Consider the following 23,880-nt stretch of genomic DNA (forward strand, 5'->3'; position numbering starts at 1 on the left):
ATGGTTCTTCCCCACCTCATTTAATGCTAACAACAGCTTTGTGAGGTAGCTTAGGCTTCAAGACAGTAACCAGTCCAAGATCGCTGAATGAGTTTTGTGGCTGAGTGGGGTTTTGAACCCTGGCTGCCTAGGCACCAGTACAGCACTCTAACCAGTACAGTGGTACCTCTGGTTATGTACTTAATTCGTTCCGGAGGTCCGTTCTTAACCTGAAACTGTTCTTAACCTGAAGCACCACTTTAGCTATTGGGGCCTCCCTGCCGCGCCGCTGCCGCATGATATCTGTTCTCATCCTGAAGCAAAGTTCTTGACCCAAGGTACTATTTCTGGATTAGCGGAGTCTGTAACCTGAAGCGTATGTAACCCGAGGTACCACTGTGCACCACAGTGGCTCTCATGTTAGTGTCTGCACACAAGTGTGATGACACTAGGCGTAGCCTAGTGGATGTTAGCACTTCCTGTCTGCTGCCTTTTCTTATTTTCTCAGCATGGGCTCATTTGTGTTGTCAGAAAGAAGGGGTGGGAAAGCTGTGGCCCTCCAGATGTTTTAAACTGCAGCTCCCATCAACTCCATTGACCTTCTGCATGGTCAATAGTCAGGGATAATGGTGCTACAGTCCAGGAACATCTGGTGGTTCCCCACCCATGTCATGAAGGATGCCCAGAGCAATCTCTAACACATTTAAAAATAAACAACCAAAGATAGTGAATATAATGATCAACACACAAGACAGAAGCAGCCATTTTCAGTCCAAGACTGAAGTTTTCAGACTGTGTTTCAGGGAACCCTGGGGGCTAAGAGGTTTATTAATGAGAAGAGCAGCAATGGTGGAGAACAGCTTATGTGCCTTTAACAATATATCCTTGCAATGTGTAAGCCACCAAGAGTGGCTAGGGAAACACAGACAGATGGGTGGGGTATAAATAATAAAATTATTATTATGATATGCAGTCTTGAAAGTGCCAGACATTTGGGCTATACTCTCCATTCTTGTGGAACACATAGCTAAATATAATAGGTCAGGTGCATTGATGCTTTGCACAAATTGAGGAATGCACCTAACAACATGCTTGCCCAACCTTTGCCATGTGCATCTGTTCCTTGAAAGGCAAATTCATGTCAAGGATTCCTTAAGGGAAGAAGGTTTCGAATCCCACTGATAGTTCCTGGAAATTCATGTGATCAAGTGGGATGCAATCATGAGGACATTATCACAGTTTTCCATTGCCACAGAGGACTAGAGCATTGAACATATCCTCCTGACGAGAGTTTGGATTCTCTTTCACTAGAAGATGGGAAACCGGGACATATGTAAGCAGTATAAAATTTGCAATGTTAGGCACATGTGATTCTGCAGAAGTAGCTATATCCAGCTTACTGATTTTATAAAATAATTGGTAAAAGTATTCGACACAATTGAAAAGGCCTGTGTACTTGGTATAAGTGTGTGCCAAAGACACAAATATCATACCCTCCAACATTTCTCCAATAAAAATAGGGACGTCCTATTCCATAATAAAATAATAATAATAATACTAATAATACTCCACCCATTCTGACTGGGTTGCCCCAAGCCCTCTGGGCAGCAGCTTCCAACATATATAAAAACATCTCTGAGGCAAAGGCTCTGGGACATATCACATAGTGATCTCCGATCTCAATCTCATGTTATCTGTGGCCCGATAGCAGTAGGAATTCACTATGGGTTCAATTTTCAGACACCTGCATATCTATGAAATCTGTCTGTACCAACTTATTGGAGTCACCATAGCCAGATTAAATGCATTTCCATCAGAAGGGCTAAATGGCAGACTGAGAGGCATCCCTTATCCGAATAGGGTCTGCGCATGCTCTCAGGACGTCGATTGTATGAGGCATATCCTACTGCATTGCAGACAATATGAGCAAGCTAGGGATCTGTTGATTAAACCCCTACTGGCAAATCGGCCGGGTAAATCTGAAGCCTACTACACTAAATATCTTCTGGACGACAAGTCTAATGATATCACAGTGGCCGTGGCAAAGTTTTTTTCAGTAGTCATACGTATAATAATAATAATAGTAATAATAATAATTTATACCCTGCCCATCTGGCTGGGTTTCCCCAGCCACTCTGGGCGGCTTCCAAAAGAATATTAAAATACTGTGATACATCAAACATTAAAAGCTTCCCTAAACAGGGCTGCCTTCAGATGTCTTCTAAAAGTCTGGTAGTTGTTGTTCTCTTTGACATCTGGTGGGAGGGCGTTCCACAGGGAGGGCACCACTACCGAGAAGGCCCTCTGCCTGGTTCCCTGTAACTTGGCTTCTCGCAATGAGGGAACCGCCAGAAGGCCCTCGGAGCTGGACCTCAATGTCCGGGTAGAACGATGGGGGTGGAGACGCTCCTTCAGGTATACTGGACCGAGGCCGTATCACAGATCATCATACTCAAGATGAAACAAATATCAGCTCGGTCTTCCTCTCCCAGGGGGTTGTCTGTATGAATCTGTATTTTATTCTGAATCTATGTTACGGATCTTTGTACCACAATAAAAAATTATTATATTATATAAAAACATAATAAAATACTAAACATTAAAAAAACTTCCCTATATAGGACTACCTTCAGATGGCTTGGGGAGTTGGATAACTCCATACCCTCCAACATTTCTCTGATGAAAAATAGGGGCTTCTTAAGGAAAAGTGGGACATTCTGGGATTATGTCAAAAACCAGGACAGCTTCTGTAAATCCGGGACTGTCCCTGGAAAATAGGGACTCTTGGAGGGTCTGAAATATCCCTTGCTTCAAAAAAGCAGGGCAGTTTCATCTGCACTGATATCACTGCTAGTTAATTGGGGGGGGGGGAGGATCTTAAGAAATGTACTTGGAATAAACTGACCTTTCGCAATCTACCTTTGACTGCAATAAGGAGACCATGATAAAATATTGCTCTGCTACTGATATCGGCCCCACTTTACTAAAATCTAAAATGGTATCCAGTTTACTATGGAGACTCAGGATATGCTCTTTTTTTGTGACAGTAACCTGGGGCCTTTGAACAATCCAGTAACAAGTCAAGCTGGTTTGAGCTGAAGTGCAGTGCTATATTAGGAGAAAGTCCCTTTAGCATGGCTTCAGGTTTTTGAGATAATTTTTTACAACAACGTTAATAAATGTGTAAAAGCAAAAGCACAGCTTTCAGAGTTAATACATTATATTTGAATACAGTGGCACCTTGGTTCTCAAACTCCTTGGTACTCAGACAACTTGGAACCCAAACACTGCAAACCTGGAAACAGGTGTTATGGTTTGCGAACTTTTTCCAGAAGCTGAATGTGCTCCGTTTTGAGTGTTATGCTTCCGATTGAGTACAGTGGTACCTCGGGTTAAGTACTTAATTCGTTCCGGAGATCCGTACTTAACCTGAAACTGTTCTTAACCTGAAGCACCACTTTAGCTAATGGGGCCTCCCGCTGCTGCCACGCCACTGGAGCACGATTTCTGTTCTTATCCTGAACAAAGTTCTTAACCTGAAGCACTATTTCTGGGTTAGCGGAGTCTGTAACCTGAAGCATATGTAACCTGAAGTGTATGTAACCCGAGGTACCACTGTACCACACTTCCGTTTTGGGTGTTATGCTGAGGTCTGTCTTCTGTTTTTGCTATTTATTTCACATTTTTGTGGCTCTTTTTTGTTTTTGTGACTTTGTGGAACCCAGTTCAGCTACTGATTGATTGATTGATTGAGTGAGTGACTGCAATACATTATCACTTTAATTTTGTGTATCAATGGTCTTGTTAGTAAAATTCATGTTAAATTGTTGTTTTAGGGGTTGTTTTTAAAAGTCTGGAATGGATTAATCCATTTTGCATTACTTTCTATGGGAAAGCGTGCCTTGGTTTTGGAACGCTCTGGTTTTGGAATGGACTTCCAGAATGGATTAAGTTTGAGAACCAAGGTACTACTGTATATGGATTTGGTAAACTTGGATTATGTTGGCACCAACTGCAATAGCTGGAGACTGATCCAACAGATATCTACCTACAGTGGCATCTCTTGTTACATACAGGCTTCCAGATGATACCAAAGCCAACCAAATCTGGCTCTATGCTGTTCGCAAGAAGCCAAATCAGAGCAAGAGAAAAGCTTCCTGCCATCCCGCCAAGATGAACAGTTTAAATCCATTTCACAGGGCTGAACAATTGCACAATCACACATTTTCCAAGTCTTTTTGCACAAAAAGCCTCCGTTTTGGTTCAGCTCTGTTTAGAAAAGGTGTATATTTCTTACAAGTAAAGTGTTTTTTGGGGGGGTATTTCTACTGAAAGCACTATTTCTAGACCAAAACCCAAAACAGGAGCATACCGATCCCTCTTGCTCTCCTGGCTTCAGGAATAGCTGCGCAGCCTGCATTCACTCCAAAAGATGCACACACATTTCTCCTTACTTTTTAGGAAGGGAAAAGTGCGTCTTATAGAGCAAAACATACGGTAATTTGTGCAGCCCTACATGTAATGCCGCTTGGAATCAATATTATGCAAGGAATAAAGGAAGAAAAGAAGTAGAAAAGAGGAGAGGACGGTCTGAAAATGATCGTTGCATGCATATTATTGGCAATTGGTTTAATTGTGGAACATTTTATGCATCTAGTCCCAGCCTGCCACCAGCACCCACATATTTTCTACCTATAATCTTTTCCAAGCAGAAAATCATGATTTTCATGACATCTCTAAATAAAACTTGCTGGTCCAAAACCGAGAGAAACCTTTAGTCAATTGGAAAAGTGACCAGAAGCCCTAAGAATCAATTTGAAATGCATGGCCCTTGGACGGAAACATTTAATTTACTCTCAGATGTTGTCATGAAAAGAACAACAATAATATCTTTAAAAGGAAATTTCACAGGTTTTAACTCTACAGCTAAATATGTTGCTGGCATATTTTGTTTTTTTGGTTGTTGTTTCCCTTGGGAAACATTGCCATTGTGTAATAACGACAGCCTCATTACTTTGCTTAATGACTGATGGTGTCAGGGGATATCTTTTCAAAGTTCTCAAGCTGGATCCTGGCATGTTACTCTTGCTTCGGTGAAAGTAAAAGTAAAAAATCTCCCAACCTGCTCAAGAGTAATAAAAATAAAGATCTTAGGAGTGGGAAAGCAGATCTAGGAAAACATCCAGATGGCTTTATTTTTAGGAACTGGGAATGCCTTCTCATACCAACGGTTTAACCTAAATGACCCTGAACATCTGGATTGTTGGGATCATAGGGTCACCTGGATGATCTCCCAGATCTACAACCCTATTCTCAAGATCTTTGTTCCACGATTTGTGTCTGCTCTGCCAAATGGATGTGAAAGATACGGTGTCAAAAATCCCGCCTGCCTCGTTTTGCAGCATCAAATCACCCACTATTCCATCTGGCAATCCAATTCCTCTTTTATCTAGGTTGGTGTGACCTTGAGACTACTTACTTGTAAATAGGGGTTATGGCAGAGATGGCTGCATCTATGTATCTTTTTTATTTTTAAGACTATTCACAGGTAGGTATATTATTATTTATCCATTTTTATTTACAACTATAACTGCTAGGTGAAGAACAGAGGGTGCTTATCTATCTATCTATCTATCATCTATCTATCTATCTATCTATCATCTATCTATCTATCTATCATCTATCTCTATCTATCATCTATCTATCTATCTATCTATCTATCTATCATCTATCAATCTATCTATCTATCATCTATCTATCATCTATATCTATCTATCTATCTATCTATCTATCATCTATCTATCATCTATCATCTATCTATATCTATCATCTATCTATATCTATCATCTATCTATCTATCTATCTATCTATCATCTATCTATCTATCTATCTATCTATCTATCATCATCTATCATCATCTATCATCTATCATCTATCTATCTATCTATCTATCTATCTATCTATCTATCTATCTATCATCTATCATCTATCATCTATCTATCATCTATCTATCATCTATCATGTCTGTCTCTCTGTCTGTCTGTCTGTCTCTCTCAAACCCTGCCTGAAGCCTTACAATCTAATTATAACAGGACAAGATAAGGAGGGTAATGAAATGAAAGTAAATCAATGACTGACCAAATAAGTGCATCCATAAGTCACTTGTGAATATACTAATAGAAGAGGAAAAACTGACTGTTGGGTGGGGAGTCCTAGAATCAGGAAGCTGCCAAGGAAAAGGAATGTCGGCAGGAAATACAAGTACTAATATCAGGCTGGTATTAGAAGAGTGCAGACTCCAGGAAGGAACAGAGAGAAAGAATAGCTGAATGTTGTAGGAGGAGTGAGACTGAAGGGTAAGTAGACTACATTTACACATAATTAATTACACATTAAGCTCCCTTTGCTTCTCACGTTTCCTTTCCATTTGGCTGAACTTTGCACATTCAGCCAACATGCATTATCTAGCAATCAAGCCAACAATTGGAACAGGACATTAAAATACGGTTCACAAAACCAAGTCTAAAATTAGGGGTATTATTTGTTTCTCACAAGAGAACAAATCTCTTCATGCATTGGCAATCTGATATTCGGTGCCCAGCTGAGCAGATCTCAACAAAAGAGGAGGCTCAATGCTGGCGCAACGAGCTTGTGGCCATTGCTGTTGTGCTAGGATCCTACTATGCCTTATTTACAAAGCTATTGTACTACCAACCTTACTGTATGCTTGTGAAACATGGACCACTTATAAACACCATCTCCAACTCCTCAAAAGATTCCATCAATGGTGTCTCCAGAATTGTTTACATATCACTTGGGAAGACAGGCAAACTAATGCCAGTGTACTGGAAGAAGCAAAGATCACCAGTGTCGAAGCAATGATTCTTCAACATCAACTGTGTTGGACTGGTCACATTGTTTGGATGCCCGATTATCGTCTTCCAAAGCAACTGATCTATTCTGAACTTAAAAATGGAGAGCGTAATGCTGGTGGTCAACAAAAGAGGTTTAAGACAAATCTAAAAAAATGTAGTATAAACACCAACAATTGGGAAACACTGGCCTGTGAGCGCTCCAATTGGACAACAGCCTATACCAAAGGTGTCATGGACTTTGAAGATGCTCAAACTCAGGAGGAAAGGGAGAAATATGCTAAGAGGAAGGCACATTTGGCAAACCCTCATCATGATCAACACCAGTCTGGAAACCTATGTCCCTACTGTGGAAGGACGTGTGGATCCAGAATTGGCCTCCACAGTCACTTACGGACTCACTGTTAAGGCGAAGTGAAGAAGACGAAGAAGAAGAAGAAGAAGAAGAAGAAGAAGAAGAAGAAGAAGAAGAAGAATTCTGCAGTCAGTGCTTCAACAGCACTGGCGTTGCTGAACTCTCACCACATTTTCTCCTCAACTCCTATGTTGTGCAACCATGCAAGTGCATGGTTTTTACTTTAGATAATAAAAATATGTATTAGGGGCAGTGGTGGAAGGAGTCTTCTGTATGTCAACCAAAGGTCTGTTGGAGAATTCTTGCCTCTCAAGCACAGGACAGAATGGTTATCTTTCATTTTACAAGCCCTCTAGAAAAAATCTCTCTCTCTCTCTCCCTCTCTCTCTCTCTTATGACATCTCATCTCAATACAGGACTATCTGTAGTGGATACAGATGTGAAGTATAAAGGTGTAATCTTTGAGGGGTGCACAGAATATGCAGAAAGATATGAATTAAGAGACAAGGAGGAGAGAGATGCTTTATAAATATGTCCACCAAACACGTGAAAGACCTAGAACAGGAGTGGGGAACCTGATCGTGGCTCATGGACAGGGATGATGGGAGTTGTAGTCCAGCAATATCTGGAGGGCCACAAGTTCCCGATACCAGAGAAAGAAGAGAAGACTTACTTGCTACGGAAGGCATCCATGGCATCCAGCACTTCATCAAGTTCTGAATCCAGCTGTTCTTTTTCTGCGTCAATTGATCGAACCTCTAGGTTCAGCCTGTTCATGTACTGGTCGTAGAGGAGTTTGATATCCAACTCAGAAAGGGAGTTGTCTTGTTCTTTCAAAAAGTTCCATCTTGTGAGAAGGACTTGGTTGTGCTGTTCTAGGCTCTGGACCTGTGAGATTGTCAAGAAATGGAAAGATTAGACTACGGCGATCCTCTTGTCTACCTTTCATCACTAATACAGGAGTTACTATATCCAAAATAAGTCCTCAAAATTCTTATCCAGGCTTTTGATAAAGCAGCAACAGCAACCCCACCAACCCACATTACACCTTTGTTGCACAGTGCAAAACCATTACCCCAAATTATATCAATAACAAGCATATGAAGACATCTGAAATTAACACCCTTTTATTGTGTGGGTTTGTTTATGTTTAAACTTTTGGATGCCATCCAGGACCAAATAGTCTCCTACCTGTAATGTAGTTGTTTCATTTAAGTATATTGCATTGTACTGTACAGGCAGTGTTTTTATCTTTTCTTTTCAGGGGGTACTCAAGGTTACACAGTACCGGCACTTTTTGGGGGTTGTTGTTGTTAAAAACTGTGGCACTTAACATAACATAACTTAACATAATAAAAATTATTTATTTAAAAAACAAACAAACTGTGGCACCTTTCTAGAAAACCCCCTACTGTGTACACGTAATGTCCCATATTTTTCGCTCTATAAGACGCACCAGACCACTGGACACACCTAGTTTTTGGAGGAGGAAAACAAGAAAAAAAATATTCTGAATCTCAGAAGCCAGAACAGCCAGCGGGATTGCAGCGCAGTGAAAGCAGCAATCCCTCTTGCTATTCTGGGATAGCTGTGCAGCCTGCATTCGCTCCATAAGACGCACACACATTTCCCCTTACTTTTAAGGAGGGAAAAAGTGAGTCTTACAGAGCAAAAAATACGGTACGTCCATTATAGAATGGCATGATATTTTCATTTTTTTTGTTTTATTTGCCCCAATTTTGGTATGGCTCACCCATCACACAAAATGGAGGCACGACCCTAACTTACAAATAGAACTATATGTGCTGCCACTGTTGCCTTCGTATTTTCTGTAGTTGCCCTTGAATGGAAAGCCATCTGTTTGAAACCCTTTTGGGGGTGCAGAGATGAGGAGAAATGAAGACAGCAGCTTTCAGAGTTGCTTAGGAACTGCAAAGTGTGCTTTCCACTCTCCAATCCCTTACAAATCCAATCACTTTCAGCATTTCCATGGCCTCGAGGATCTGATACCTCTCTTCCTCCCACCCTCCCTCCCATATCTGACAATATTAAAGATAAGGAACACTCGGACTGATTAACATTTGTGCATTTACCTAGATCTCTGCCTAGCACACCACACTGTGAATATTTCCAGGACCATTTGTCTGTTTCGGTACAGTGTTACTTGCCTCAAAAGTCTCTTCAGTATCTGCACCAAATACTCTTTAAAGTAAAGATAAAGGCAGCTTGGCTTCGTGTTTCATGAAGCACTTCCAATAAACTTTAAAGCATTTTTCAGATTTTTCAAAAGCACTAATTAACGGCTTCTCCTTCTGTAGTGCAGCTCTCTCCACACAAATCCTGCAGCTGAGAACTGCCAAAGCCTCCATCACTGAGGTTTCGTTTCAAAAGATGTAGCCAGCATCTTACCCAAGAGGGTAGTACCAGAAGCCTCTGGGCAAGTTTCTGGATCGATATCTTTTGAAGGTGTGGGCACACTTTCCTCCACAGGTATGAGAACTATGCCAAGAGAAAAAGCCCTTTCTCTTGTGTTGGTTTTTTTTAAAACCCTCATCTTATTCTAGAACTATACAGAATGGAAAGGAACCAGAAAGGAGGAGAAATCAGAGATCAACCCAGTTGATAATTTGTGTGAGATAGCCAATCACTTCTGGACTCTGGCCACACAGCCACCTGAACTTTACTATACCTTGCAACCAAGCTGAAATGTGTGGTAACCTTTATGGTATAGTAAAACATGTCTCACTGTACAACAGGGTATTATTAAAGGTGACTGTAGACAACCTACAATGAACTTTTACGTGACTGCCACACCACAAATAGGTGTCCTAAGCCCTTCCAAAGTGCACAATGATAATAATCTGAATCCTGAAATACAAAATAATGGATAGTTCATGGACAGGGGGAAAAACAACCTTCTCATCCTTTGAACCTCATCCGAAACTCAACTTTTCAAGAGTACAATGTGAGCGGGTAAATACAAACATTAGATCCATGCTTCCTAGGTGAAAAACTTATGGGAAATGATATATAATGAGATGAAAAAAATGTTGAAATATACATTTATAAAGAAACCAGAAGCTTTTCTACTGGACATTGTAGGAGGTGATGTAAATAGAAAAGATTTTAAGCTGTTTTCATATGCAACGACGGCAGCAAGAATATTATTGGCACAAAAATGGAGGCAAGAAGAATTACCGACGAAAGAAGAATGGAGGATGAAATTGATGGACTATGCAGAATTAGATAAATTAACAGAAAGAATTCAAAATCTGCGGGACCAGAGATTCACAGAAGACTGGAGTAAATTTACGGACTATTTGAAAAGTAATTGTGATGATCAGATTACGTTTGTAGGTTTGCCAGAAGTTTTGTGAGGTGAATTATTTGAATTATTGCAAAAATAGATAAAGGGGAGGATGGTTAGCTAAGATATTTAACGGCAATATGAATTTAAGAAATGCAGAAGAAGTGATAAGAATGGTGGATCATCAGAGGTGCTGATGGAAGTCCAAAAATAGATTGTATAAGATGTGAAGTTTTGTGGTATGTATTATAATTTATATGTTAAAAATTAATAAAAATTATTCAAAAAAGAAAGAAAACAAAAAAGATCCATGCTTCCTAGTGATCCATTGGGTTATCACAACTGGCTCTGCAATGCAAATTACATAAGATTGTATCCAGTGCTCATCCTGCTTAGAACAGACCCACTGAAATTAACAAGCATGGCTTACTTAGGCCCATTTATTAAAATGGAAAGGTAGAGCATCTGCTTTGCAAGCAGAAGGTTCAGGTTCAATCCCCATCATCTCCAGGTGAGGAGAGAACCCTGTCTGAAATCTTGGAGAGGCACTGCCAGTCAGTGTAGACAATACTCAGCTTGATGGACCAGCTTCCTGTGCTCCCGTATTTATAGAATTACAGTTGGATGCGACCCATAATTGTTGGTTGGGCTAGAGAATATAAAAGCCATGAGCCAATATCCATTTGTGCATGTCAAAGAAGAAGTTATGGACAGGCACCCACAATTTCACTGGCCAGAATACCAGAGGCGAGTGCCCCTTGGTCTCTGGTGAGGAGGAACAACACCCAGCAGACACCCAAAGACTGTTCGTTGAAGGGAAGAAAACGATACAGCTGTTTGTCTTACTGTTTCTTCCTTTCTCCCAATTGCATTGCAAGGGAAGGGCAACTTAGCCTTCGCTCTGTACTTGCTCAAAGCTTGAGCAGGAAGAAGAGTCTTACACCCAAGTTTGGATGAGATAAGGAATTGGCATGAAGCTGAGGAACACTTGCTGTTTCTTCCTTCTCCCAACTTCTGTGCAAAGGGCTTGGTGGAGAGGTAAGGATGATTATCTCTTGCGTGTTATCAGATAAGGTACAGCAGGAGTGTCACTTTCTGCATCTTATCTTATGCAAATAAGATGCCTCTCTTCTTTGGGGTGGGGGCACAATTTCATTCCAGCTGTGCAAGTTTTCTTACCACTGCGGTTTTCAGTAATCCCATGCCGACGTCTTACAGCTGCTTCAGTCTACAGTATTACTTAGTCTGGGTTCAGATTTTGAAACCCACCACTGCAAAACAACCTAAATGGGGTTCACCGGTAGCATCAGATAAGCAGAATCCAGGTTGATTTCAGCACAGATCAGTGACTAGCAGTGGGTGGATATGTTAATGTTGGTTTATCTCGGTTTCTCGTGTATCCAGTCTTCAGTTCCCCACATTTCCACATCAGTTTGAAAGTTTTTAAAATGAAAGCTCCTCATGAAAATTCACCAGTGCTTTAGAATACATTTCTTCTAATATACACATTTTTGCATGCAATTTCTCCCAATATAATGCATTTCTGTATACACATTTTCACCTGATCCAGAAAAAATGTATACATTTCTCAGTTGCAGAACTAAATCGTAAAATTAAGAAAAGTGAGATTTGAAGGATCGCTTTATTTTTGTTCAGGAAGTTTCAATTAGGTGGACTCACATGCAAACTCAAACTATTTTCTCCCCATCTGTATCAGTGACTCCTCTCCACAAACTGAAGTGAAAAGAAATCAGCAGAGGTGACATGGGCTTAGGTAGCCATGACTGTGCATAGCTAAATCAAAATCCATTCACTGGGTCTCCTCAAAGAGTTGCAGTTCTACTTCACCAAACATCCTCCACCTAGTTTCCCCCTTTCTTCTCCAGGGAGAAAACGAAGCCCCTAGTTTGTGAACATATTGCTACACAGCAAACAATAAAAATGTATTAAACAAGCCTCTATAAATAATAACCCACTGACAGTTCTCGCGCTGAGTTCAACAGATGAAGATTTGAACAAGTTTGCCATGAGTCAAGAAGGAAAATGGCAGCCCCTATAAACTTCAGTGCAGGCCTCACATGTTAAGTTTTCATCACATTTCTTGATTATTGGCTTTAGCTCAAGCTGCTGTGCTAACAAGCCTGTCAACCTGTGTTTAGAGAGTATTATCTTTCTAAAGAGCATCTGCTTCTCTTTATCCAAAGATTGCACATGATAGAGAATTCACCCCCTCTTTTGGCAACCTCTTCCTTATTTAATTACCACCATTGGTTCCTGTTTCCAATGTTTGTTTGGAACTGCCAATGAACAACCAAGGAGAGATGTCTGATAGCATTATTACACAGCACCTAGAGGCTCCAAAGGAGATGGTTGTCCTATTGAGCAATCACTCGTACTGGCATAAAAGAAGCACAAGTTCAAAAACAGCTCCAGTTAAAGAGAGACACAAACTTGGAAGGAAATGGAGTACACATATAGACCAAGAGAAAGAAAAAGGAGACACCTCCAGAGTTAATTAATCTCTGCTTTGTGAATCCAGCCTAGGATCATTATCATACAGCTAGCTGATTTATAGAAGATAAAATTCAGATTTTCTGAGTTTCTAGCCAAAGAGTAGTGCATTCTGTGATGATTGAGCAGTGACATGCCCTTACTTAAGCAGTGTGACATTCTAACCCTTGCCCAAACTTGATGCATCACTGATCTGTTATGCTTTGGGTTTGACAGCCTTAATATATGCCTGATTTTGGCATGAAAAACTCTCCCCAAATGCTTCTCTGAATACACATAGCTGCCTTGTATGACTCAGGCTGCTGGTCTGTCTAACCTGCTGGTAGTAGATCTACAAGGCTCTCCAGCGCTTCAGAGAAGGATGCTTTGAGTGTTGCCACCCAGTATGGCCAAGCAGACTCTTTTCATACCAAACAGCCCTGTATTTCGAGGGGTGCCCAGGGAGATGCCCTCTTTCCATGTGGCTAATACTGGAAAAACAGGATGAGAAAAGACGAGAAGATAAGTGGTCACCTTAATTTAAAGGCAAGCCACAAATGAATCCTCAAAGTGCCCTGGGTGGGAAACAACCCCATTTCAGTTCCATTTCCAGGGTCAAGGGACGGAAAAGGAAGCAGCATTGTTTCTTGGGAGCGTCTGAGGTTTCAATCAGGAAGGAGATTCCACCTTTGAGGTTACAATCTGAAAGGAGGAATTTTCTGTTGGCAAGAGCTGCTAGACAGTGGAAGGGACTGCCTCAGATGGTGCCGGGGTCTCTTTCACTGGAGGTTCTTAGGCAGAGGTTGGGTGGCCATCTGTCATGGATGCTTTAGTTGAGAATCCTGCATTTCAGGGGGTTGGACTAGATGACCCTCAGGGTCTTCTTCCAACTCTAGAATTCTATGACAATTCACGCAGTGCAGTGGCAAGCTGACAGTGGCAATGCTGCCCCCAAAGCATTTTGATGCTCTTGGCAAAGAACAAGAAGCCCCTCCCTCTATTTTTTTTAAAAAAATATATTTATTGAGATCTCAACATATTACAAAAATTAGAAAGAATAAAAAAGAAATAGGAAAAAAAATACAAGATACTAAATAAAAACAGTTAAAAACAAATCAGTCCCTCCATATCTTATCTTTCATTTGCTTGTTTCCCTGACCTCCTCACACCTCCCTTTCTTGTATTCCATTTCAATTGAATAATTCAGCAAATCCTTTCCCTCTTTAATTTTATCTTAATCTTTTATCTTAATATATTATAGTTTTAGATTATCACCCATTAATAATCCATTTTTACATATTCCTTAACATTGCTGCTAGCAAAAACCACTTAACTTCAATCCAACATCATTCTATCATTCATTAATTTTACAGTGTTTCTGTAAGTAGTCTTTAAGGCCCCCCCCCACTCTACTCCACATACAAAAACCAATAGGGCTACCACCTGAATCCCATTTCAACACTGGCAACAGGGCAGGGCAGTCTGTTCCTGAGAGCAGCAGCTTATTTTACAGACTACTTGACCTACATGTCTCTGGTCTCCAGCAGCTCCCTGGTGCTCCCTGTTCTCCAGCATCTGCTGCCTGAGGCAGCTCCCTCATTCTGTCTAATGGTTGGCTGGTCCCTGGCTGAAGGCTTTCCTTTTGCTTAATTAAGTTTAAAAAGATAGACAGACACCCACCAGCCAACTTGCCTCATAGTACGATTCCTCCCTCCACCTGAAAGAAATCATGCAACTTATTTCTTCCTAATTCAATTTTTAAAGCAGCAGAAGGGATAACAGTGAGATGACTGACAATGAATAGGGGTACAAAGTAAAAGGGAAAGTGATTTTGGAGCAGGGCGGGGGACTAACTGGGATTTTAATTAATTAAAGGAGATTTGGGTAATCTGGAAAAGGAATTTAACGGGAGAATTTATTTGGAGAGATTTAGCTGGAATGCTCCAACTACCTCACAACTGCACTCATTTCACACGCTAGCAAGGTTATGCTTAAAATTCTACAAGGAAGGCTCAAGCAGTATGTGGACCGAGAACTCCCAGAAGTGCAAGCTGGATTTAGAAGAGGCAGAGGAACCAGAGACCAAATTGCAAACATGCGCTGGGTTATGGCGAACGCTAGAGAGTTCCAGAAAGACATCTACTTCTGCTTCATTGACTATGCAAAAGCCTTTGACTGTGTTGACCACAGCAAACTATGGCAAGCTTTTAAAGAAATGGGAGTGCCTGATCACCTCATCTGTCTCCTGAGAAATCTCTATGTGGGACAAGAAGCTACAGTTAGAACTGGATAGGGAACAACTGATTTGGTTCAAAGTTGGGAAAGGTGTACGACAAGGCTGTATATTGTCTCCCTGCTTAGTTAACTTATATGCAGAATTCATCATGCGAAAGGCTAGGCTGGATGAATCCCTAGCCGGAATTAAGATTGCCGGAAGAAATATCAACAACCTCAGATATGCAGATGACACAACATTGATGGCAGAAAGTGAGGAGGAATTAAAGAACCTTTTAATGAGGGTGAAAGAGGAGAGCGCAAAATATGATTTGAAGCTCAACATCAAAAAAATGAAGATCATGGCCACTAGGCCCATCAACTCCTGGCAAATAGAAGGGGAAGAAATGGAGGCAGTGATATATTTTACTTTCTTGGGTTCCATGATCACTTCAGATGGTGACAGCAGCCACAAAATTAAAAGACGCCTGCTTCTTGGGGGAAAAGCAATGACAAACCTAGACAGCATCTTAAAAAGCAGAGACATCACCTTACCAACAAAGGTCCATATAGTTAAAGCCATGGTTTTCCCAGTAGTGATGTATGGAAGTGAGAGCTGGACCATAAAGAAGGCTGATCGCCAAAGAATTGATGCCTTTGAATTATGGTGCTGGAGGAGACTCTCGAGAGTCCCATGGACTGAAAGAAGATCAAACCTCTCCATTGTGAAGGAAATCAGCCCTGAGTGTTCACTGGAAGGACAGATCCTGAAGCTGAGACTCCAATACTTTGGCCACCTCATGAGAAGACAAGACTTCCTGGAAAAGACCCTGATGTTGGGAAAGATGGAGGGCACAAGGAGAAGGGGACGACAGAGGACAAGATGGTTGGACAGTGTTCTAGAAGCTACCAGCATGAGTTTGACCAAACTGCGGGAGGCAGTGGAAGACAGGAGTGCCTGGCGTGCTCTGGTCCATGGGATCATGAAGAATCGGACATGACTAAACGACTAAACAACAACACAATCGGCTTACTTTCTCTGAAATGTAAGTAATTATTTGAAAATTTGCCTCTATACTTATAACCCTGCTACTGTTACATCAGGCTGGCAGAATTTCACCAACCATTTCTTTCCTATGAAGCTGGACTATCTCATCGCATGGCTAGTGCCCAGCCCTATTACGGCTGCAGAAGTGAAGTTGCTTGATGCCACACTGGAGACAGGAGAATTTTTTCAACACTGACATGCTGAGACTGGGCTTAAGTGCCAACCCCAGAGCGATTCTGCCTAGCACTGTGATACTGCAATGTAGCTGAAGGGCATCATGTACAGTTTTGCTGGTGCAGCAGTGCTGAGCGTTGGATTACAAAGTCATTTGTATCATGCCCATTTGGTGTGGGGGGGGCAGTATTAGAATGAATAGTTTCTATGGTAATTTTAATGTCCAAAATGCGTTTCAATTCTTTCATCTTCTCCAACAACTCCTGGTGGCGGGCATACTCATTTTATACATGGTGAACAGAGATTGAGAAAGACTTGCTTGCCAAGATAACTCAGGGCTCATCCCTCCCACTTCCCGAAACTTAAAGAATTCCAGCCAGGCACTTTTGCGTAAAGACGTATGAACTGGCTGGTCTCAGATATAGCACACAAATCTTGATCGCAAGAGGTGGAAAGTGGGCAGGGTGACTTCTCCAATCATAGAAATAGCTGTCCACTAGATCAGTGATTGGCTGGTTCTGCTGATTTGTTTCTGTTCTCCATGTGAGCACTTGTGTGCAAGAAATGATTATAGGAAGTGGCCTCCAGGGAAGGAGCTGCTACAATCTGAATTTAAGGACCCCTAACTACGTTAGACAGAATGTGCATCTTCTGCCAGTGAGAGCTACAGCTACACATCTCTTTCTTCTTATACTGCCCCTAACATTTAAAGAAGATGCCTGACTCGATAGTGTCACGCTCAGTTTTCCTATCCACGCCCCCCCCCCCGCAAAAAAGGCAGCACCTGATGAAGGGATGCTGTTGCATGGAAACTCAGAGCATCATCTATTGTGTTTTGCATTTTCTAAAGATTACAGCAAATCACCCTTTTCCAGCATGGTTTCCTCCAGAAATTTTGGGTTACAAATCCCATCAGCCTTAGCCCAAAACATCTGGAGATAACCAGGTTAACGAAAGTTGTAGTAGAGAGGCCCGAGAGGAAAGACTTTGATTGGCAGCTGCCTTGCAGTCCTTATTAACATGTGCTTTGACTTCCAGACCCACAAAAACAATGTGTGTTGCAGAGGATTCTGGTGAGGGTTGTACATGCAGGCTGGTGTCCAGACCTGCCCCTGATGAGCTGTGATTGTACCCTAAAGCATTCCCAGCACCCTCCCTTGTAGCTTTATATTCCAGGGAAAGATCTGCAGCGGTGGGCAAGCTGCCTTTCAAGGACAGCTGTCAACCATTGTTCTTTCTTCATGGAGTAATCCCAGATACATCTCCATGGAACTAAAGACCAACACAATTTGACACCATTGAGGGCGATCACTTTGGCTCCCAGTGGGCCTCCTGTTTCTTCAGGAATGAGTTTAAAAATCCATATATGGTCAAAAAGCCAGATCAAAGTTCAGTTGCATTTGTCTCCAGTAACTCACACAACAGAGAACATGCCTGCACATTTATCCATTTGCATGTCATAAACACTGGGTGTAGTATTCACATAACTGAAGAATAAACAGTGTCTCTTAAAATTAAATCACAGTGGTGCCAGTGTGTGTGTGTGTGTGTGTGTGTGATTTTTTGGTTTTAAGATTGGCATTTGCTGCCTACATTAGACACTTCAGTGAAGCAATCCTTGAGGAGATTACCATCTGTTTACAGAACATGAGGGCTTTGCAGGAACCTGCCTTGGGTAGTTCAACTGTTTCACTTTGAAAACAACCTTCTGTCTTGCCTATGAGGTCTTAGTATACCACAGGAGAGAGGTGGTGGGGAGGTAATTGTATGCTGCTGCAGTAACATTTCTTCTTCAAACTTCTAAAGGCTTTCATTCTGGTCAAATCTAAAGGACGTCTCCTGTGATCTGTGAAATGTATCCATGTGCTTTTCCCTGCTGAAAGTACCAAGGAAGATCACTTGGTGTTTGCCTAACTTCATAAGGCTATATGTGGTGCCTGGCAAAGGACCTTCCTGTCATCAGAGGTAAGGCCTTATACCTATTGTACACATTGAGCAGAATGTGCTGGAAGATAGAGGTGTTCGCATCAAAAGACCTTCTGCGCTTGCCAGTTCATTTCCATCCCCAGTTAAGGTCCTGGTTTGGGCCTTCAAAGCCTGGAATGGCATAGGTTTGAGTATCTGAAATACCATCTTGACCTCCATGAAGCTGACCCTCAACAAAGATTGGCACAGGTCCTTCTGTTCCAGATGCTGTTGCCCTCTGACATTAGGCAAATCATGGCTAACAGACAGAGAAGGTGCCTTCTTGGTGATAGCACCAATATTGTGGAACTCCTTCCCTAGGTACTTACTATATTTTGGCATCAGATAATGGCTGTTCCATACTCTCAAGCACTAGAACCTGGGAAACCAGGTTCTGCGTTCAGCCGTGAAGCTTCTAAGGTGACCTTGGGCCAGCTATCAGCTGTTCGACTAACCTATCTCATAGGGCTGTTGTGAGGGGGGAGGGACCTATGTATGCCACCCTCTTGCTTCTTGGAGGAAAAATGGAATATACATGCAATAAATAAATATTCAGCATTTTGATTGAATGGTTTTTTGGGAGCTCATGGGTTTTATTCACCCACTGCCTTTGGTTGTTGTTTTTTTTTTTTTTGTATTATTAGTGCATGGACTTTATTAATTTGCTGCTTCTACTGTTTATATCATGTTTGTACTATTATAATTACAGTGGTACCTCTGGTTGCGAATGGGATCCGCTCCGGAGCCCCATTCGCAACATGAGCAGAATGCAACCCGTATCAACGCGTGTGCAGGTCGCGATTCACCACTTCTGCACATGCACGTGACGTCATTTTGAGTATGCGTGAGCAGTGAAACCCAGAAGTAACCCTTTCCAGTACTTCCGGGTCGCCACGGGATGCAATCTGAAAAGATTTAACATGAAGCGTCTTTAACCTGAGGTTTGACTGTATTATAGTCCTGACGATTTTGTTAGGTGCCTACAACAGGCTGCAGAAAAGCATGATGAATGAATGAATGAATGAATGAAACCTTTTCTTTAATCCACTTCAGACAGTAGGGTGGTATGTAGGGGACATGTTTTTGAATGCTCCCCAAATAAATAGCTCCCCAAATAAACAGCAACACAAATAAATAGCTCCCTCCATGAAGTAAACTAGGACATCAGGAATATTCTGTAGGATTTGTTAGTTTATTACATGTTTGGAACTTTTAATTTTGGAATGCATTTGAGAACATGGCACCCCACCACATTCTGAAGTGGTACAGTCTAGAATTCTGTTATCTTATATCTTCATGCCTCTATCCTCATGCCTCTTTTATTTCCAGTGGCAACAGTGAGGGATGAAGGGCTAGTTAGAGGGTAGGCAGGGATGACTGAATGGCAACTTTTGAGTCCTCTTTGCTCTTCTGTTCAAATTGTTCAGATGCTAATGGAGCAGCTGACAAGGTACAAACTAAGAAGCTGAATCTATCCTGCTGACTGAAAACTTGTTTAATAGACATAACCTTCCCAAGAACCCATAGCTGCATAGCTGCATGTTGGAGGGTATGTAGTTGCTGCATCTCTGTGAGTGGGATGGTTAGGATCTTTAACAGAATTCTCCTGAAACTACAATCCCCATAACTCCCTGGGAAGCTGCTCAACAGAGATCCTCAGAAGTGCATTTTTGTCACCCTGGGGGCCTTCCGTGTGACTATTTTGAATGCACTAATAGACAGTTGTTATCATTCGTCACATAACACCTAGTCATCTCCTTTTAAGGAAAATGGTGGTTGCATCACCTTTCATCTCCGCTCTGACTGATTTTTTACTCCATGCAACATGAATCATATCCAAAACATATATTTAAAGGGGGAAACACAGCTCTCAGGATTCTTTGATGGAAGCCATGGTTTAAAGGTGCTTTAAATGTGCATGTGACTCTGGTCACGTATTACATAATGCCTGCAACGTTACTTGTGAATAGTGAGTGACAGAGCCACTCTCCCCATGTGTCTGAAGGTTTGTGACCTTTTGTTCTGTTTGCAAATATTCCCTCCCACCCCATGCTTCCTCTTCTGTGCCATCCCACTGTGGGTGTGTTTATGTAGCTCTTTAAAAAATTGTGGGCCACTTTGAAGGCTATGGAGGGACTGGAGCAACCCCCCCATGAGGAAAGGTTATGATGATTGGGCCTTCCTTAGTTCTGGGGGGCGGGGCAGGGAAAAGGCAAGAAAAGGGGCACATTATCATAAAAATTATGCATGCTATGGAGGAAGTGGATAGAGAGAAGTCTATCACACCTCTCTCATAACATTAGAAGCACGGGATCTGGTGAAGGTCAATGGTGGGAGCACAGGCAACAGAAAGTACTTTTGCACAGAGTCTAAACAATGGAATCCACTGCCACATGAAGCGTCAGAGGCCACCAACTTTGACAGCTTCGGAAGAGGATTATAAAGAAATCAAAGGCATGGAGAAAAAGGCTATCAGTGGTTACTTATGTTGGCTATGTTCTACCTCAACTGAATACCAGTTGCCAGGGATCACAAGCCGGCAGGGTACTGTTGCACTCATGTTCTGCTTATGGGTCTACCACAGGCCTCTGATTGGCTACTGTGAGAACAGATGCTAGACTTAAATGAACCATCAGCCTGGACCAGCAGGGCTCTTGTTGATGCCTAGCCATTATCGCAAACCTAATTATATTCCTTTGAAGATGTACGCTTTTAGTCTCCTAAGCTGGAGAACCTATTTGTTCTTATTCCATTTATTAAAAAACCTGTAAACGGCAACCACCCAGCCCCCATAAACACACAGACCAAGGCTACCCCCACCTGTTACACCTGAGGACTGACAACAGTACTTCACAACTGCTGTTGGCTTTGGACTAGTAAGACTAGAAATAAAATCTTGGAAGTTATATTGTGTGGCATTAGATACTGATAGTCTTTGGACTGCGGCAGAGCTGTCCTGGTACCCGAAGCAGAGAACTGAAATTACAGCAATTGACAGCAACATACACAGGTGATAACTTGCCACCTTACAATGGTACCCTAAAGCTGCCACATGAAGCAGCCACCTGAATCAACCACCTAAAGCAGCTCTGTCACACTGTCTTGCACACTGGTCAATACAAAGAAGAGGCATCATCTTACCTTCCCGTTCAAATAATAGTATACAATCTTACCTTTCCAATTAAGGCGGCGAATTGGTTATTGAGTGTCCTGATCTCATCTTTCTCCTTGGTCTTTATCTCCTGCAAGGAGGGATCTATATCCAGGTGTAGCGGTGTCAGGAGCCGTTTGTTGACCGAAACCTTTGGGTAAGAGCAGCGGCTGTGTCCGGTGAGGCTCGAAGAGGTGAAGTTGTTCCTGCTAGTACTCACCCCCATGGTGGGGCTGCTGCAGGCCCCATACCTTGAAGAAGGGGAGCATGAACGCTCTCTCCGCATGCTAAAAGAGCCTCCTGGCGGAGCGAAAGAACTGCTGTTGCTCCGGCTCCGGAAGTCCCTCGAGTGGCTAGTCATTGCGGCTACAAGGAGGCCGGATGAAGCAGCAGGTACTACAGAGAAAGAGAAGGAGCACACCAGGGAGCAGAGCAGATTTCAATTCCTGTCTGCGCTGAGCTCAGTTTAGCTAATGAATTACAAACACCTGTTCTGCTATGTTCATAAAGTAAGGAGGGTGTGACTGTTGATGTAATCCAGATCAACCTGTTGGCTTTCTCTCTCCCCCTCCCTTCCTCCTTCCCGCCTGCCTTTTGTAGTTTTGTTTGTGAGGTGAGCGCACATGCACAGGCACTTGTAGTTGAAAAAGGGGGGAAAAACAACTCAAAGCAAAAATTACTCACTTTACAACCATCTAGATGCACACACAGTTGAGGGTGGAGAGGCTTCCTCGGTCTTAAATGGAAAAAGAGAGTTTTGGAAGGTTGACTGAAAGATCACACAAGAGCAACCGGCCAAGAGTAGAACATGTCAGGATGTTTTCTCAATTATGACCCAAACCCCGAGTGAATCAAAAGAAACATGTGGTAAAACTATACACTGATTAAGTGTATAGTTTATTCCTTTTCAGGCTGTTTGAATGCTAAGAGATATCACAAGGGCCTTCTATCTCCTTTTGTCTAGTAGTTGAAACAAGGCAGTTGTGAGTTCATTTTAAATGCAGCAAAGTGAAAAATAAAGAATCATTCCATGCAAGGCTAAGGATACTAATCAGTGCTTTTTTTTCCTCGGGGGGGGGGGGACGCAGGGTTACGCATACCCCTAAACATTTTGTGAATCTAAGTTTGCTTCATTGAGGGGCAGTATTTAATTATGAGTAGGAAAATGAGAGTACCCCTAAACATATTTTTTTTTGGGGGGGGGGGAAGCACTAGTACTAGCACACAGCCACAAGCCAACATACACTAGGGGTGCTTGCAGTGGCGTAGCGTGGGTTGTCAGCACCCGGGGCAAGGCAAGTAATTTGCGCCCCCTAACCCGTGGATTTTAGCACTGATTTTAGCACTGCGAGTGCGAGCGCGCCCCCCCCAGATGTTGAACCCGGTGCGGCCGGCCCCCCCTGCACCCCCCACGCTATGCCACTGGGTGCTTGGGGAATTCAGTCTCTGCAAATGCCAGTACAAACTGGCCTGAGTCACACCTCTTGGTCTAATGTGCAGATTTTGCACTTTTCCAAATATTGCGATAATAATAATAATAACAATAATATATTATTTATACCCCGCCCATCTGGCTGGGCTTCCCCAGCCACTCTGGGCGGCTTCCAAAAGAATATTAAAATACTGTGATACATCAAACATTAAAAGCTTCCCTAAACAGGGCTGCCTTCAGATGTCTTCTAAAAGTCTGGTAGTTGTTGTTCTCTTTGACATCTGGTGGGAGGGCGTTCCACAGGGAGGGCGCCACTACCGAGAAGGCCCTCTGCCTGGTTCCCTGTAACTTGGCTTCTCGCAGTGAGGGAACCCCCAGAAGGCCCTCGGTGCTGGACCTCAGCGTCCAGGCAAAACAATGGGGGTGGAGACGCTCCTTCAGGTATACTGGACCGAGGCCGTTTAGGGCGATGCATTTTTGGCTCAATTAAAGTGTCAAAAGGCATTTAAAAAAATAGTAATATGAGAAATATAGATTAGATATAGATATATAGATACAAAATGCACATAGCAAAATGCAAAGGCTAACCAAGAGTACATATTGTAGTGCAGCCCGCCAGAGCACTATGTAATACTTTGGCTTGTGTGGTGCACTTGCCACAATTGGAAGGTGCTTATTTTTCTGGATGAAGATGCCATTTCCATCTCATGCATGTGATTTCAGCGGCCACAATTTGGCGCACCTCTATGCCCAACATCTCTTCCTGTTGAAATTAGGTGGTTTAAGTGGGTCTAACTCTGCACTGAGTTTGTGACCATAAGCAATTAAGTCATATCCTCCAACATTTATTTAATGAAAGTAGGAACACCCAGTGCTATTTTTCTAGAAAAAGA

At 42.2% G+C, this 23,880-nt stretch overlaps 1 protein-coding gene and 1 long non-coding RNA gene across 2 annotated transcripts in view; one reads left to right on the plus strand and one right to left on the minus strand.

Moving 5' to 3' along the window:
• LOC310671387 (uncharacterized protein) overlaps nt 1–22,560 on the minus strand; it is a 50,854-nt gene extending 28,294 nt beyond the window's left edge. The window contains exons 1-2 of the mRNA XM_083427293.1: nt 21,578–22,560; nt 7,880–8,094 (exon numbers count right to left, since the gene is read on the minus strand). Coding sequence (XP_083283419.1) covers nt 7,880–8,094; nt 21,578–21,916 — 554 coding nt within the window. The 5' untranslated portion in view covers nt 21,917–22,560. The remainder of the gene's footprint in view (nt 1–7,879; nt 8,095–21,577) is intronic.
• The window catches only part of LOC310671751, a 53,706-nt gene continuing 45,867 nt past the window's right edge, over nt 16,042–23,880 (plus strand). The window contains exon 1 of the long non-coding RNA XR_014508149.1: nt 16,042–18,404. This is a non-coding gene — a long non-coding RNA (uncharacterized lncRNA). The remainder of the gene's footprint in view (nt 18,405–23,880) is intronic.

Source organism: Podarcis tiliguerta, assembly GCF_965153285.1.
Source record: "Podarcis tiliguerta genome assembly, chromosome: 2".
Lineage (NCBI taxonomy): Eukaryota > Metazoa > Chordata > Lepidosauria > Squamata > Lacertidae > Podarcis > Podarcis tiliguerta.